This window comes from Tachypleus tridentatus, chromosome 9 (assembly GCF_004210375.1).
Source record: "Tachypleus tridentatus isolate NWPU-2018 chromosome 9, ASM421037v1, whole genome shotgun sequence".
Lineage (NCBI taxonomy): Eukaryota > Metazoa > Arthropoda > Merostomata > Xiphosura > Limulidae > Tachypleus > Tachypleus tridentatus.
Window position 1 is genome coordinate 91,464,607 of NC_134833.1, and position 14,625 is coordinate 91,479,231.

At 32.8% G+C, this 14,625-nt stretch overlaps 1 protein-coding gene and 1 long non-coding RNA gene across 2 annotated transcripts in view; both read left to right on the forward strand.

Moving 5' to 3' along the window:
• The window catches only part of LOC143225746 (uncharacterized), a 55,425-nt gene that overhangs the window by 12,110 nt on the left and 28,690 nt on the right, over positions 1-14,625 (forward strand). The gene's annotated exons all lie outside the window — the stretch shown is intronic.
• On the forward strand, positions 841-10,488 carry LOC143225745 (glutamate--cysteine ligase catalytic subunit-like). Its single transcript, XM_076455684.1, has 2 exons — positions 841-1,898; positions 9,990-10,488. The coding sequence occupies exons 1-2, from the start codon at positions 977-979 to the stop codon at positions 10,046-10,048; spliced, it is 981 nt and encodes a 326-aa protein (XP_076311799.1). The 5' UTR covers positions 841-976; the 3' UTR covers positions 10,049-10,488.

The following is a 14,625-nucleotide window of genomic DNA, read 5'->3' on the forward strand; positions in this document are numbered from 1 at the left end:
TTTTTTGTTTATGAAGGTATAAAAATATTTGTTCATTATTAAAGACAAAAATTCATGCACATTTCCTTACTTACGTATCCATAGTTCTTGGATATATTTTACCATAACCATAGTCAGTATATACATGTATAAATCCAGTATATACATCAGATAACTTGAGGGAATGTTTTAGATATTTGATTAGCTGCAATGATTGTGGAAGAGTGAGAAAAAGACACACTTTTAATTTATTTATTACAAACTAATGAAAGGAATAGAACAAGTGCACATTTCTCATTCAAACGTGACACTTTAAATAAGTGAGAAGTGAAAACAGTACGGCAATGAATAGTAGTTGTTAGAATAGCTTAAATAATCTTAAACACAACAAATAGCGATGCAGGTTAGAATTAATAACCTATACATATTACAAATGTTGAGTAGTTTCCTTTACAAGAAATATTAAATTTATTCCATTATAACCTCATTGTTTCCAGTGATCGGGCTTTTTTACAGCTAGTTATGTTTCTTTTAATCACCTCAAGTATAAGTTTTAACATTACCTTTTTTATTTTACTCTAAAACCCTTTGAAGACGTAACTAAGTTGAAACAGGACCTGAATGTGGTACAAAATGTACGTCAAGCGTAGTTAAAGACCTATAATATTCAATGGTTGAACAAAACCTACACAGTACTTAAGCCATTTGTTGTTGTAACCGCTTAACGGACTGCGTGTATTCGTTTTTCGCAAATTTGTATATAACGTTCACCTAGAAACACAGTGCCAAAGGTTACTGTGACTGACATAAAACAGGGATAATGCAAAGCGTCTGTCTCATACTACCCAGTTGATCTGCTGGACGTAGTCTCGTGTTTACACAAGGCTGCAAGTCGTAGACTCATTCCGTACCATGAGATTTCTAGAAAATCCCCATTTTCTGTCGTGGAAAGAATCTTTAAATCATTTCGTTAAACTAAGGACATTAGCTTGTCAACATGCTAATTTACATTTACAACCAGAATAAGAACAGGAATGACCCGTTCAAGTGGGGACATGAGATTGAAGGACATGTAATAAAGCTGAATCACGAAGCTAAAACGGCAAGACTATGCTTACGTGCCCCGAGGATCTTCAAATACATGAAAGAAAATAGTAAATCTCTAGCTGGTTTGTGGGCAGAAGAATGTCTTGAGTCGATGTCAGAAAGCTGCCCAAGAGAACCGTATGGAGATGTTTTGGAGTGTTTTCGTGAGGTAGAAGAGAACATGAAAAAAAGAAGGAAAGAAGTGTTAGCAGCTTTAGAAGATGATGAAACTTACTTAACTGTAGGGATGTTTCCGCGGCTTGGTGTTCCGGCATTTACTGAACCAGTTTATAAGCCAACACCAGAATCAGGTATCACTATGTCACTCTTTGTTCCAGATGAATTGATCTGTCAGGATAACCCAATATATAAAGCTACCTTTATTTCTCTTGAAAAAAGAAGAGGAAATCGAGCGAATGTTAATATTCCAATATTTAAAGACAGAAACACACCTGACCCTTTCACTGAAAATCTAGAAGCACTTGGAGGTGATGTTCAGTTTGGAGTTGAAGTTAAACCAAACCATGTTTATGAAGATTGTTCAGTGATTGGACAAGCCAGTTGTACTTTACAGACTACAATACAAGCCTCCTGTTTGGAAGATTCCAAGTTTGTGCACGATCAGCTGTGTGTCTTAGCTCCAATAATGATGGCTTTAAGTGCATCTTCTCCAGTAAGAAGAGGTTATCTCACAGACCATGACTGTCGATGGCAAGCAATGGCTGAAAGTTTTGATGACCGAACAAGAAGAGAAATAAATCATCCCGAAACATTAGACTATAAAATTCCTAACCATTCTCGTTGGGAATCGAACTTCTTATATTTCTCATCAGGTGGAGTACATTTAAATGATTTACCCATTGTTTATGATGAACAGTTTTATGAGGCCCGGCATCTGAAGGTCGCGCGTTCGCATCGCCGTCGCGCAAAACATGTTCGCCCTTTCAGCCGTGGGGTCATTATAAAGTGACGGTCAATCCCACTATTCGTTAGTAAAAGAGTAGCCCAAGAGTTGGCAGTGCCTCCCCTCTGGTCTTACACTGCTAAATTATGGACGGCTAGCACAGATAGCCCTCGAGTAGCTTTGTGCGAAATTCAAAAGAAACAAACAATTAGTTGAGTATTGTGTAGCAAAATAATTATCACAAATTGTATTATCCCTGAAAATCGTAAAGATATAGATTATTTACATAATAAAATATAAACATTGCATAATTCTTACTATTGTTTAAGGCACTTGAGATCGTGAATTATATTTCCGGCCCAGCATGTCCAGGTGGGCTAAGACATTCGAGTCGTTATCTGAGGATCGCGGGTTCAAATCCCCGTCGCACTGAACACGCTTGCCCTTTTAGCCGTGGGGGCGTTAAAATGTTACGATCAATCCCACTAATCGGCGGTAAAAAGGTGGTGATGACTAGCTGTCTTCCCTCTTGTCTCACACTATTAAATTAGGGACGGCTATTGCAGATAGCCCTCGTGTAGCTTTGCGCGAAATTCCCAAACAAAGAAAACTGCTGTACTAGCGCGGGACTCCTTACAACCGATACATGTTGCTGAAACTAGACATGAGATAGAGTAATATGCATTACCATATGATGATTGGTGTTTTCACTTCCATATTTATAAAGTATTACAATCTGCATTTGTAAAAAATCATGATGGACGTCAAACTTACTGTAATAATAACCGTTTTTAAAGGGTTATATACCGTGTGTAAAACAAAGTATCATATTGCTTTGAAAATGGAAGTGAAGATAAATTTGAAAACAAAAGGTGGGGGAATTAGAAAAAAAGTTGTTTTATTTATTTTAATCCTTGTTTATCTTGTGTTGTTAACAAAGTGACGAAATTACTTTTATCATATTTGTCCTGTTTAATATTAATTTAGTATCTTACAATATGGCCCTTTATTACCTCTTATGCATATCAATATAATTGTTTTAGCAATAAAAGTATAAAAAGTATTTTGAAACAGACATCTATAGGAAGGATCATTCCAAATTGGAACATTTATTATGTAAAAAAGTTGTTCCAAAAGTAGACATAAAGTTTAACTTTTTAATATTTTGAAACTATTTTAGGTTTATTGTGTTGCATTTAAATTTTTTTCTATCATATGGAATAATAGTGATCTGATTTGTAATAATAACAGAACAGTTAATCTTATAATATACAACTGTATATGAGTGTCATTGATTCAGGTTATTTTTCTACAGAAAATTTAATAATAATATGCACGCTGTTTAAAAAATGTGGACGTAAAGAAATATATACATATATATTATTTAAACATAATAAAACTGTCATCTACAAACTCTCAGTAATAAAATGTTTTGAAATCATAAGAATAAGACATATAATAAGACTAGCTGCCTTCCCTCCAGCTTTACACTGCAAAATTAGGGCCGACTAGCACAGATAGCCCTCGAGTAGCTTTGTGCGAAATTCAAAAATAAACAAAACAAACAGTTTTATGAAGAACTAACTTCAAGAGGAATCGATTCTCAAATTGCTCTTCAAGTGGCGTGTGCTCTTTTGAGGTCTCCACAAATGATAAGCTGAGAACAACTGGTAGAAGATGAAACTGGAATAAGCAATTCTCTCTCACTCTTCCTTTTTCCAGTTGTCTTATTAAGAACCTCCGATTATCGTATGTCGACATTCTGGCGTGTTGAATTCAAAGCAATGGATGTCCAAATAACGGATTTTGAGAACGCTGCTTATGCAATTTTCGTAGCTCTTTTTTCTAGGGTTGTTTCAGAAAAGAAATTAAGCTGGCTTATTTCCTTTATTTCCATGAGCAAACGTCATGAAACTTTCCAAGCAGCGCAGAAAAGACGCTGTTCGTGGACAGAAGTTTTGAATTGTTCAAGATCTCACTTTATCTACAGGTGCATATTCTGAACGAGACCAGAAAAACTGGAAGGTTATTAGTGTGAATGAGATAATAAATGGATACAAAGGTGGGTTTCCAGTAATAAAGGATTTCAAAAGTGATAAAGGATTATCTCTGTTAAAATATCAGCTCCGAAACTGTTACTGAGCTTGAAAGATACCTGAAACTTGTGCAACAACGTGCTGCTGGAAAAACCATGACAGAAGCTGCTAGTTCATCAAGAATCACAAGAAGTATAGAGAAGATTCGGTGGTGAGCGAGGAGATAACTTACGATCCAATAACCACTATTGACCAAATTTAAAAAGGTGTTCTCCAGTGTCCTGATTTACTTGGTTGAAAGAATCAACTTTTAACACACAATAAATACGTGTTGGTAAAATAGTTATTAGTGGTTGTAAAGTCATTGTAAGAATGTGTAAGCTATTTCGTAGAGTTATTATGGTAGTTTGAATCGTGCATATCTCTTTATACTAAAGCTATTAGATTTTTGTATTTGTGTAAACTGGAGAATAATTGTAGTTTTGTCACATCTGTGACAATTGTTTTATTTCGGCAATTTCCATCTTAACATATGAGGTTCTAAGTGAGCAAGTAGGAGTATTTCAGTAGAAAAACGTATGAAAATGTAAAACTGCACAAATTCAAAACAAATTTATGTTAACATAAGCTGTTAATATAAAACGTTCAGAAGGAGAATACGATATTGTGTAATAACTGGAAGTAAGAAGTTGTGGAAGGTTCAGAGTATAACACTAACTGCAGGGTCAACGGTTGTGTTAGGACCTGTTGTAAGTGAAAGTTTGTAATTAACACCAATTGTGAAAATTTCAGTGAAGAGAGATAGAGAGATAGACCTTGTTTGTAAATAAAGGTTTTCAATAGCCGTATCAGCTGTATCTGCTATTTACTTAAAGTCATCACGAATCAAGGAAGAAATATTTAAATTAAACAAAAATTAAAAGAATAATCTTGAAGAAGAAACAGTTAAGAAAGTTTCGTGTTTGGGCAAATATTAAAAATGTTCACCTTCTAGATATTTTGAAGTTAATGGAAACGGAGAATTGTTTACAAATATTTATTATAAGCCTTTGTCCAAACTGTGTATCGCCACATAGTTTCTAATGTCGCAAGTCCCCAGACATACTGCTGTTCCACTAAGAAAAAGGAAACTGAATTTAAAAAGTTATATTTATTGTCTGTTTTAATGTAACATTTTTGTTATTAAATTTTTGTTTTATTGCGTAAAGATACTCGAGGGCTATCTGCGCTAGCCGGCTCTAATTTTGCAGTGCAAAGCTGGAGGGAAGGCAGCTCGTCTTATTTTGTCTGTCTTATTCTTATGATTTCAAAACATTTTATTGCTAAGAGTTTGTAGGTTATAGTTTTATTATGTTTAAATAATATATATATATATATTTCTTTACGTCCACATTTTTGAACAGCGTGCATATTATTATTAAATTTTCTGTAGAAAAATAACCTGAATCAATGACACTCATATACAGTTGTATATTATAAGATTAACTGTTCTGTTATTATTACAAATCAGATCACAATTATTCCATATGATAGAAAAAAAAATTTAAATGCAACACAATAAACCTAAAATAGTTTCAAAATTGTAAAAAGTTTTACTTTATGTCTAGTTTTGGAACAAATTTTTTACATATGAAATGTTTCAATTTGGAACGATCCTTCCTATAGATATCTGTTTTAAAATACTTTTTATATTATTATTGCTAAAACAATTATATTGATATGCATAAGAGGGAATATAGGGCCATATTGTAAGATATTAAGATATAACAGGACAAATATAATTAAAGTAATTTCGTCACTTCATCAACAACACAAGATAAACAGATATTAAAATAATTAAAACAATTTTTTTTTCTAATTTCTCACCTTCTATTTTCAAATTTATCTTCACTTCCATTTTTAAAGCAATATGATACTTTGTTTTACACAAGGTATATAACCCTTTAAAAACGGTTATTATTATAGTAAGTTTGACGTTCATCATGATTTCTTACAAATGCAGGTTGTGGTACTTTATAAATTGGGAAGTAAAAACACCAATCATCATATGGTAATGCAGTTATTTTATCTCATGTCTAGTTTCACCAACATATATCGGTTATAAAGAGTCCCGCGCTAGGACAGCAGTATTCTTTGTTTGGGAATTTCGCGCAAAGCTACACGAGAGCTATCTGCAATAGCCGTCCCCAATTTAATAGTGTGAGATTAGAGGGTAGGCAGCGAGTCATCACCACCCTTTTATCAACGAATAGTGGGATTAATCGTCACGTTTTAACGCCCCCACGGCTAAAAGGGCGAGCGTGTTCAGTGCGACGGGGATTTAAACCCGCGACCCTCAGTTTACGACTCGAATGTCTTAACCCACCTGGCCATGCTGGGCCGGAAATATAATTCACGATCTCAAGTGCCTTAAACAATAGTAAGAATTATGCAAGGTTTATATTTTATTGTGTAAATAATCTATATCTTTATGATTTTCAGGGATAATACAATTTGTGATAATTATTTTGCTACACAATACTCAACTCATTGTTTGTTTGTTTGTTTTGAATTTCGCACAAAGCTATTCGAGGGCTATCTGTGCTAGCCGTCCCTAATTTAGCAGTGTAGGACTGGAGGGAAGGCAGCTAGTTATCACCACCCACCACCAGCTATTGAGCTACTCTTGAACCAACGAATTGACCGTCAACTGATTGAACTTGCGTCATGGCATAAAGACGAAGACGTGTGATAAGCTTCAAAGTTTTCGGAATACACTTATTCTATATTAATTGCAGTTTAGAAATAATATTATAATTACATTTAGTATTTAATGGTATAGTAATTACAATATCTAATTTATTTAAAATATTTAGTAAAGCGATAAAGGGAAGAAACTACCTATTGTAGACAATGTAACAAAAATACTCCAAATTCCAAGTTGAATGAGACATCAGTTTGTAATTATACCCATTCTAAACAAACGGATAAGTGCTATGTGAAGCTGTTTCAAATAATTTTAAGTGTAATAACATTAGCAGCTTTATCCTTAACTCTTGAAGTTAAATTTAACCCGTTACTTTTAATCGAAATTACTTGAAATTACACTTCTGCACAAATATTTGTTGAGTAATGGACATCTGACTGGTTTTACAATAAACATTACTCACTTTAAACAACAAATTCTCACCACCCCTTAATTTTCATATCGTATATGGATTCATTCTCGTGATCTCCTCTAGTTTTATTGTGTCAAAAACTTTAAAGATAATAATAACAGAAAAAAATCTCTTTTCCATAGTGTACAAACTTCTACCCTCAAATTCAGTTGATGTTTGTATATAAAGACCTAGCTTCCACACACACATTGTGGCTTTGCTATATGGAAAACACACACCCACAGACACTTTTTTCAACATAAGGATCGAATACCAACGATCTTAGTTCAAAGTTCAATGTTCGGGTTTAAGATTACGTATGGAGACTACAGGGTCACATTGCAAAAAACCAATTAAAAATTAGACTTGGCTCACAAGTATTTAATAGGACTTTAATAGTATTTCCAAGTATTTAATAGGACTGGTCATCCATCACTGAAACCAGACACTCGTTCACATAAATAAGCATCATATTACAATATTTCATACAACGATTTTTCTAACGCTATACAACATCTCCAGACCTTGGACTTTGTATTGAAAAAAAAGTTACTTATAGCAAAAGATCGCTCAGTTCTTAATGAGTTACGTTTGTTTGTTTGTTTTGGAATTTCGCACAAAGCTACTCGAGGGCTATCTGTGCTAGCCGTCCCTAATTTAGCAGTGTAAGACTAGAGGGAAGGCAGCTAGTCATCACCACCCACCGCCAACTCTTGGGCTACTCTTTAATTAACGAATAGTGGGATTAACCGTCACATTATAACGCCCCCACGGCTGGGAGGGCGAGCATGTTTAGCGCGACGCGGGCGCGAACCCGCGACCCTCGGATTACGAGTCGCACGCCTTACGCGCTTGGCCATGCCAGGCCGTTAATGAATTACAACATTCTTATACCACAAATAATTCTAAATAGCTTTACTTACAACCAGCCGTTTGTTAAGAGTAATTATAATTATAATCCAGTGCCTCATGCAACGTATTATTTGTGCTACTTTGTCAAATATTCTATAATCTGTACTTCTTTCTATTTAAGGCTTTACCAAATACTTTAAGCTTCGCTGGAGAAGGAATAAGTGTATTCCGAAAAGTTCAAAGCTTTTGTAAATGAAAGTAATTTATATCTTATCGACCATCTTTATTGTACTTTGTTTTTCCCCTCATAAATACAGAACCATTTGGCCGATTTAACCATTTAAGTTCCTCATTTGGTTGGGTTTGTTTTGTTTCGAATTTCACACAAAGCTACACGAGGGCTATCTGCCCTAGACGTCCCTATTTTAGTAGTGTAAGAGAAGAGGGATACATTCCAAGGCCATCTACTATCACTAACTGAAAACTAGAGAGATATACTATTGTGTAGTATCAAAATTAACGCTTACGTTTATTTATGTACAACAGTGTTACTCCGTAATTTGATCGCATAAAAAATTCGCATGACATACCACATCAGTTAACATCTTTATTTTTACTGGAACTGGCCCAATGGTCGTTCAATAAAAACATACACAAACACTTATTTAGATACATATTCTGGTGCATCCTTTGATTAATGTAATTTTTTTTGTTAGATTCAGGATTAGAGGGAAATATATAAGAAATATTTAAATAATACACACATAAAATGCGAATTCTGTAGAAAACTCCTTGTGCACTGACACAATGAACAATATTTGAGTTAACACACATAACGTTGCTTGTGTATCTCACATTTCACTCGCAATAAACAATCATTATAAATTTCAGTTTACGTTTACACGTTGTCGTGATGGTTACGCGTGACCTAGAAAAGATAGCAAATTAACGTTCGAATTAAAAATATTGCCTATTGGCAGAATGTGGGAAGTTCTTAAAACCCATTGAATCCCGCCCTACTCAACCTTTTCATTTGTAGTTTTTCAAGATTTCTTACAAATACGAAAGCAAAAACTCCATGTAAGAAACAGAAAACTTCTTTCACGAAAGCAAAGAAAATGAAGAGAAGGTTAGTTACTCTTTGTTTGTCGTAAAGTTATTCCACAAAATATTTTACGTAACACAATCCTGCACACGTTTCATTATTGAAAATTAGATGTTTAGTTTGAGAAAAAAAAAATAGTCGCCTTAATTAATGGTAATATTTAGATTGTTGGAAATATTTTAGTTTCAGAAATTCATTGCAAAAACTACAAACTATTGATTATAATGTCACTGATAATTAATGAAACTACATTTTATCATATCCCAAAATATTGTACTGAATCCGTTTGAATTTCGGTTTTGTTTTATCCTTGCAGTAGCTACAATTTACCTCGGACGTTTCATTATATTTTGATATAATGAAATGTTTAGTCACTTTCCATTTCTTTCGTTGGCAGCTTAAATGATTAAACAACATTAGTTGTGGTTCTTGTCATCTGCTTGTTCTTGGGCTGTTTCATCCTACCTACAGCTGAAGGCTTGATTATTAGAATATGCTTCCGTAATAGACATAGTGTATATGGTGAAGATTTTGGATAGTATAGACCACATTTTCAGCTCAGAAGCGAAATATGTGAAGAATCACATATTTTCGGTATTTCTATGTTCTTTGTCCTTTATTTCAAGTACATTATTTAAAACAATTGTGTAGAATAGTATATACGAGCCAGTCATGGTAATAGTATATTAAAAACTATTTTAGTACGATAAAGTTGTACATTATTGAGAAACAAAATTATTTTTATTTATTCTGTATCGAAACAAGTTTAATACAATGCGCTTTACTAGTTTTGTGTTTTGAGAATTGGATACTTTCTATATTGTACCTTGAAAATTAGAATAGACCGAGTTTAGGATAACGTTATTTATTAGAATATTTATTTTTAACAGGTAACTCGATGAAGACTTTTCCTGGGGACAAAACCTTTACTGATATTAATTTCATTTAATCTAACTTATTATCCTATATTAACCGTACTACTATGCAGTGTTTGTTGTTTTTGTAAAACATTCGTTAGAAACAAAACGTTTTTTATTCTGATATAATAATAATATATTGTACTCTATTTAGTTTTCTTAACCCTGTTTTGTAGCGGAGATTTTAACTCTGTAAGATGAAATTAGAAATCACTTCTAATATAAGTGATTCCACGTGACTGATTATCTATTTCTATCACAAATGTGTAATTACAATTTGATCAAAATAACATAAGACTTAAAAACAAAAACAAAAGAATAGTCTAAAATCTCAGAAGAAAATGTTTTTTCTTAGTATTGTATTTATCTTCTAAAATAATTAATTTCTTTTCATGTTTTGAAACATTAAAATAACAATTACTTTTGTACCTTGTACTTTAATTTAAAAAAAATAAATATCGTGAGTTTTGTCGTTATTTTGCTATGGTTGAAGTCGGTCATTTCAATATTAATTATAATAATAATAAAACGTTTGTAGGGTTTTCTTATCTGCTCAGTGAACGTAACGGGTTATGACAATAAAATGATAAATCTCCTGACGATATCAGCTTGAATTTTTTATACCATAAACTATTAAGAGTGGCTTTAATAATAAACTCATATAAATGCAAAGGGTGGGAGTTGAACTCATAAATGAACTACAATATTATTTCGTAGAAGTCAACATTCCATCATGATAAAATCGTCCAACATATTTTTATTGTCACAAGACTAAGTTCTCAGGGCTCTCCGGGCCTTTATACCACGACAACAACACTATTACAGAACTTAGAATCCAACTATGTTTCATAAGTGAAAATGTGGATTGTATTTCCATTGCTTCTTGGACATTGGAAGAGAAACTCTCAATTGACAGGAGGTACAGAAAATGTCTTTGGGGTGAACACAGTTAGGCAACGGAATAACTTACAAAAAGTATTGAAAATTACTGTAAAAAACTCCATAAGTTGTTTTGATGATTGAGTGGTAACACCATTAACATTCATTGTCTGTGAAAAATATAGCACAAAGGACCAGACAAGCTAAATAAGGATCTTCATCGAACTCAAAAGTTATCTCACTTGAATTAATATTAAAGGTAAAATTAGTGAAAAACAACAATGAGAATCCAACAGTTTCCAGTTAGAATGGTTCGTAGTGGGAACAGTAGGACTATTTGGGCAATCAGATATGTGACTCTTAAGCAGTCCACGAAGTGTGTCTATACCGGAACCAACGGTTATAACATCATTATAAATGTCATAATTTTCTTCAGATACAGGAAGAATTTAATCATTTTATTTTCTCTTATAACATTGATATTTTTGGATGGTGTAGAAAACTTATTAGTTTTGGTATGTATTATGAGCTACTTTATCAGTTTATCCTTCTTTATTCTGGTTAAGTAATAACAACACTATAGTTGAATGTAATCGTTTCTAGGACTATTTTTCCGATCTTTGCTGATATTACAGCAAATTAGAAGAATGTAACCCTTTGAAACGTTTTTGATGATTGTAATTTTTTCGGATTATTAAAGTGGTCTGCCTTATGTTCACTATTTAGTGAAGATATTTCTACTCACACTTCAGATATCATTTCTTCCAATGAAACCTTTTTAATCATTAAAAAACATACACATTAATTTGAAACCTATTCACTTTCAGCAAAAAGAAAGTCATTTGTTAGTCAAATTAACTGGTGACTTTTAATCAGCTTAACTTGCACCCAACCTTTTCGATTTATCAATGAGTTGAAATAATATTAAGTTACTGTGGACTCTGTATCGGTGTAAGATGTACATAATTTTTTATTTTATTTTATCAATTGGTTAAAAGAATATTAAGCTATTGTTGACTGTGTATTGGCATAAGTTGTACAAAATTTAACTTTTAACCATTTTGTTAATCCAACAATATTGTTTGATCTAACAATAATGTTACTGCAGACTGAACATCCTCATAAATTGTAACCATTTTCATAGTCCAAACAAAAGCAAAAGATTTAGCTAATTTATTTTAAAGCACATATTGCGTTATTGTTCATAAATATGAAGGATACTTCTAAGTTTCAGCAACAACTTCTGGCATCTAATCTAAATCTAAATGCTACCAAGTCGATCAATAGATTTTCAAGATTTTAACGATACAGATATCAACACATCAAGATTCACTTATCCATAGATACACAAATCAACACATCATGGAGACCGAAAGATATTCAACTAACTAGCCTTAACACTAAATTTTCTTAACACTTTCAGAGTTGGATGTTTTTTAACAAATACAGTTAATATCTTAGCATGGATAATGAGAGGGTAGGATGCTGATTTCTCCCTGGCTAGCAGTACAAAATTAGGGATGCTGGCGTTAAAATGCCATTAATATACGATGATCTTTTTTTGCTTTCAACTATTTCTCCTTAACAATCAATGACCAATTACAATTACAGAAAAATGCTTAAAATATTTATGTATCATGAAACTAAAACTCAACGTTTTCATCAAAAACATTTTTCGCTATATATTTATACTTATGAATAATTATAAATGCGATATTTGAAAGGTTTTTAAATAACTATGTATAGATAGTAAATAAATATTTGTTTGCGTATTAATTAAACTATAGTTTGGCTACAGTAATGTATATGAGCCAGTTCATATTATACATTTTTATCAATTCACATAATTTCCTAAGGAACTAGATAAATTATATGGTGTTTAAAAAGTAAGTGGCCTAATACTAAAGTCTCATGATGTTGGATATACAAGACTGTTCAATTTAAAAGTTATTATTTGGTTTGTTTGGTGATTTAATATTCAATGATTATTTATTTTTCTTAACAATAGTGTCAAAAGCTAATGTATTTTAAAAGCCACAATTATGACAAGTTTTGTTACGTAACTCCGTATAAGTCATAAGTTGTAAATGTAGTTTAATTGTTGTACTTGACTTTTTATATTGTTGGCGTCATTTTACTCGAAGCTTCTATGTTATATGTAATATTATTGTTAGTAGAGGAATATATATGGGTAGATTTATTCTGTCGCATGTTATAAATATGTACAAATACAAAGAGATGGTAAGTTAAGTTGAATGTGAAAGTATAAGTGAAGTTAGACAATGTGTGAGTTTAGCGTAATGAGCAATTTATAAGATATCATAGCTTGTATTTTAATAACAGATTTAAAGAAGAAGAATTTGTCTTGTTAATAAAATGTCGCTCTAAAGTAATTGAACCAGATTTGTGTACTTTGACGAAAGGAGACAATTATTTAAATCTCTGGTAACAATACAACTGTGGTAACTAGCATTTATGGTAGTGGTTTAGAAGTGAATTTCACAGATTGTACTGTAACAACAGAGACACAAAAGAAATAGTTCTTCTTGGCACGGGCCTGGCATGGCCTATCGCGTTAAGGCGTGCGCTTCGTAATCTGAGGGTCGCGGGTTCGCGCCTGAGACGCGCCAAACATGCTCGCCCTTTCAGCCGTGGGGGCGTTATAATGTGACGGTCAATCCCACTATTCGTTGGTAAAAGAGTAGCCCAAGAGTTGGCGGTCGGTGGTGATGACTAACTCCCTTCCCTCTAGTCCTACACTGCTAAATTAAGGACGGCCAGCACAGATAGCCCTCGAGTAGCTTTGTGCGAAATTCCAAAAACAAACAATCTTCTTGTCAGTTGAATTATATAGTAACTGAATCAACCTCGTATGGGCTTTTGACAAAAAACTGAATTATCTAAATTAAACTGTAATAACTTATAGTGTAATTATTTTTTTTTCTTACAAAAGCGGATTGTGAGCTTGCCATTTATTATTGAAATGTATTGCCAATAAGGCACAGACACTTATTGTGAAGAATCTAAAGCTATGAAGACTTGACAAATCATGAGCGCAATTTTCATTCATTTCTCAACAAAATACATCTAAAAACACCACCAGGCTACAACAAAGAGATTTAACATGTAAAAATTTGATAGATATAGAAAATATAAAGGAAAACTGGAAATGATATAAATGTGAAGCTCTTTTAGATGTAATCTACAAAAAGAATCATCTTATATAAAGATGTGTATGTATGGAAAGATGTAATATTCAAATGGTAAAGATAAAGAAGATAGGAGGAAATTTTACCACTTTTTTCCATAACAACAGGAAATAGAAACTAGACACTAGTGTTGTACTCTTACGTACGTACACCTTTATTTAATGATATCCATCTTGTATTAATTACATTTTCAACCTATAACATATATTAATTGAAACTTCTGTTTGTGGCGTTACGGTGTGCATACCTAATTTCAATATAATCACGACACTGACTCCAGATAAATGCTCCTCAACAAGGTAAATGGTTCATCCAGGGTTTAATGAGATTAGAATTAGAATTTAAGCCATAATAAAGTATTGACATTTTAATTTAACACTTTTTGTCTGTTCTTTGAACTGGTGTGAGAGAGTTATTTTGAAACATTGACAGGAATGAATATAAGAAGGTTTGAGAAGCCTTGTTCCAGTTAATGTCATATACTGCCATCTAATGGCTTAGATTAGAAGTGCTAGCTTTTT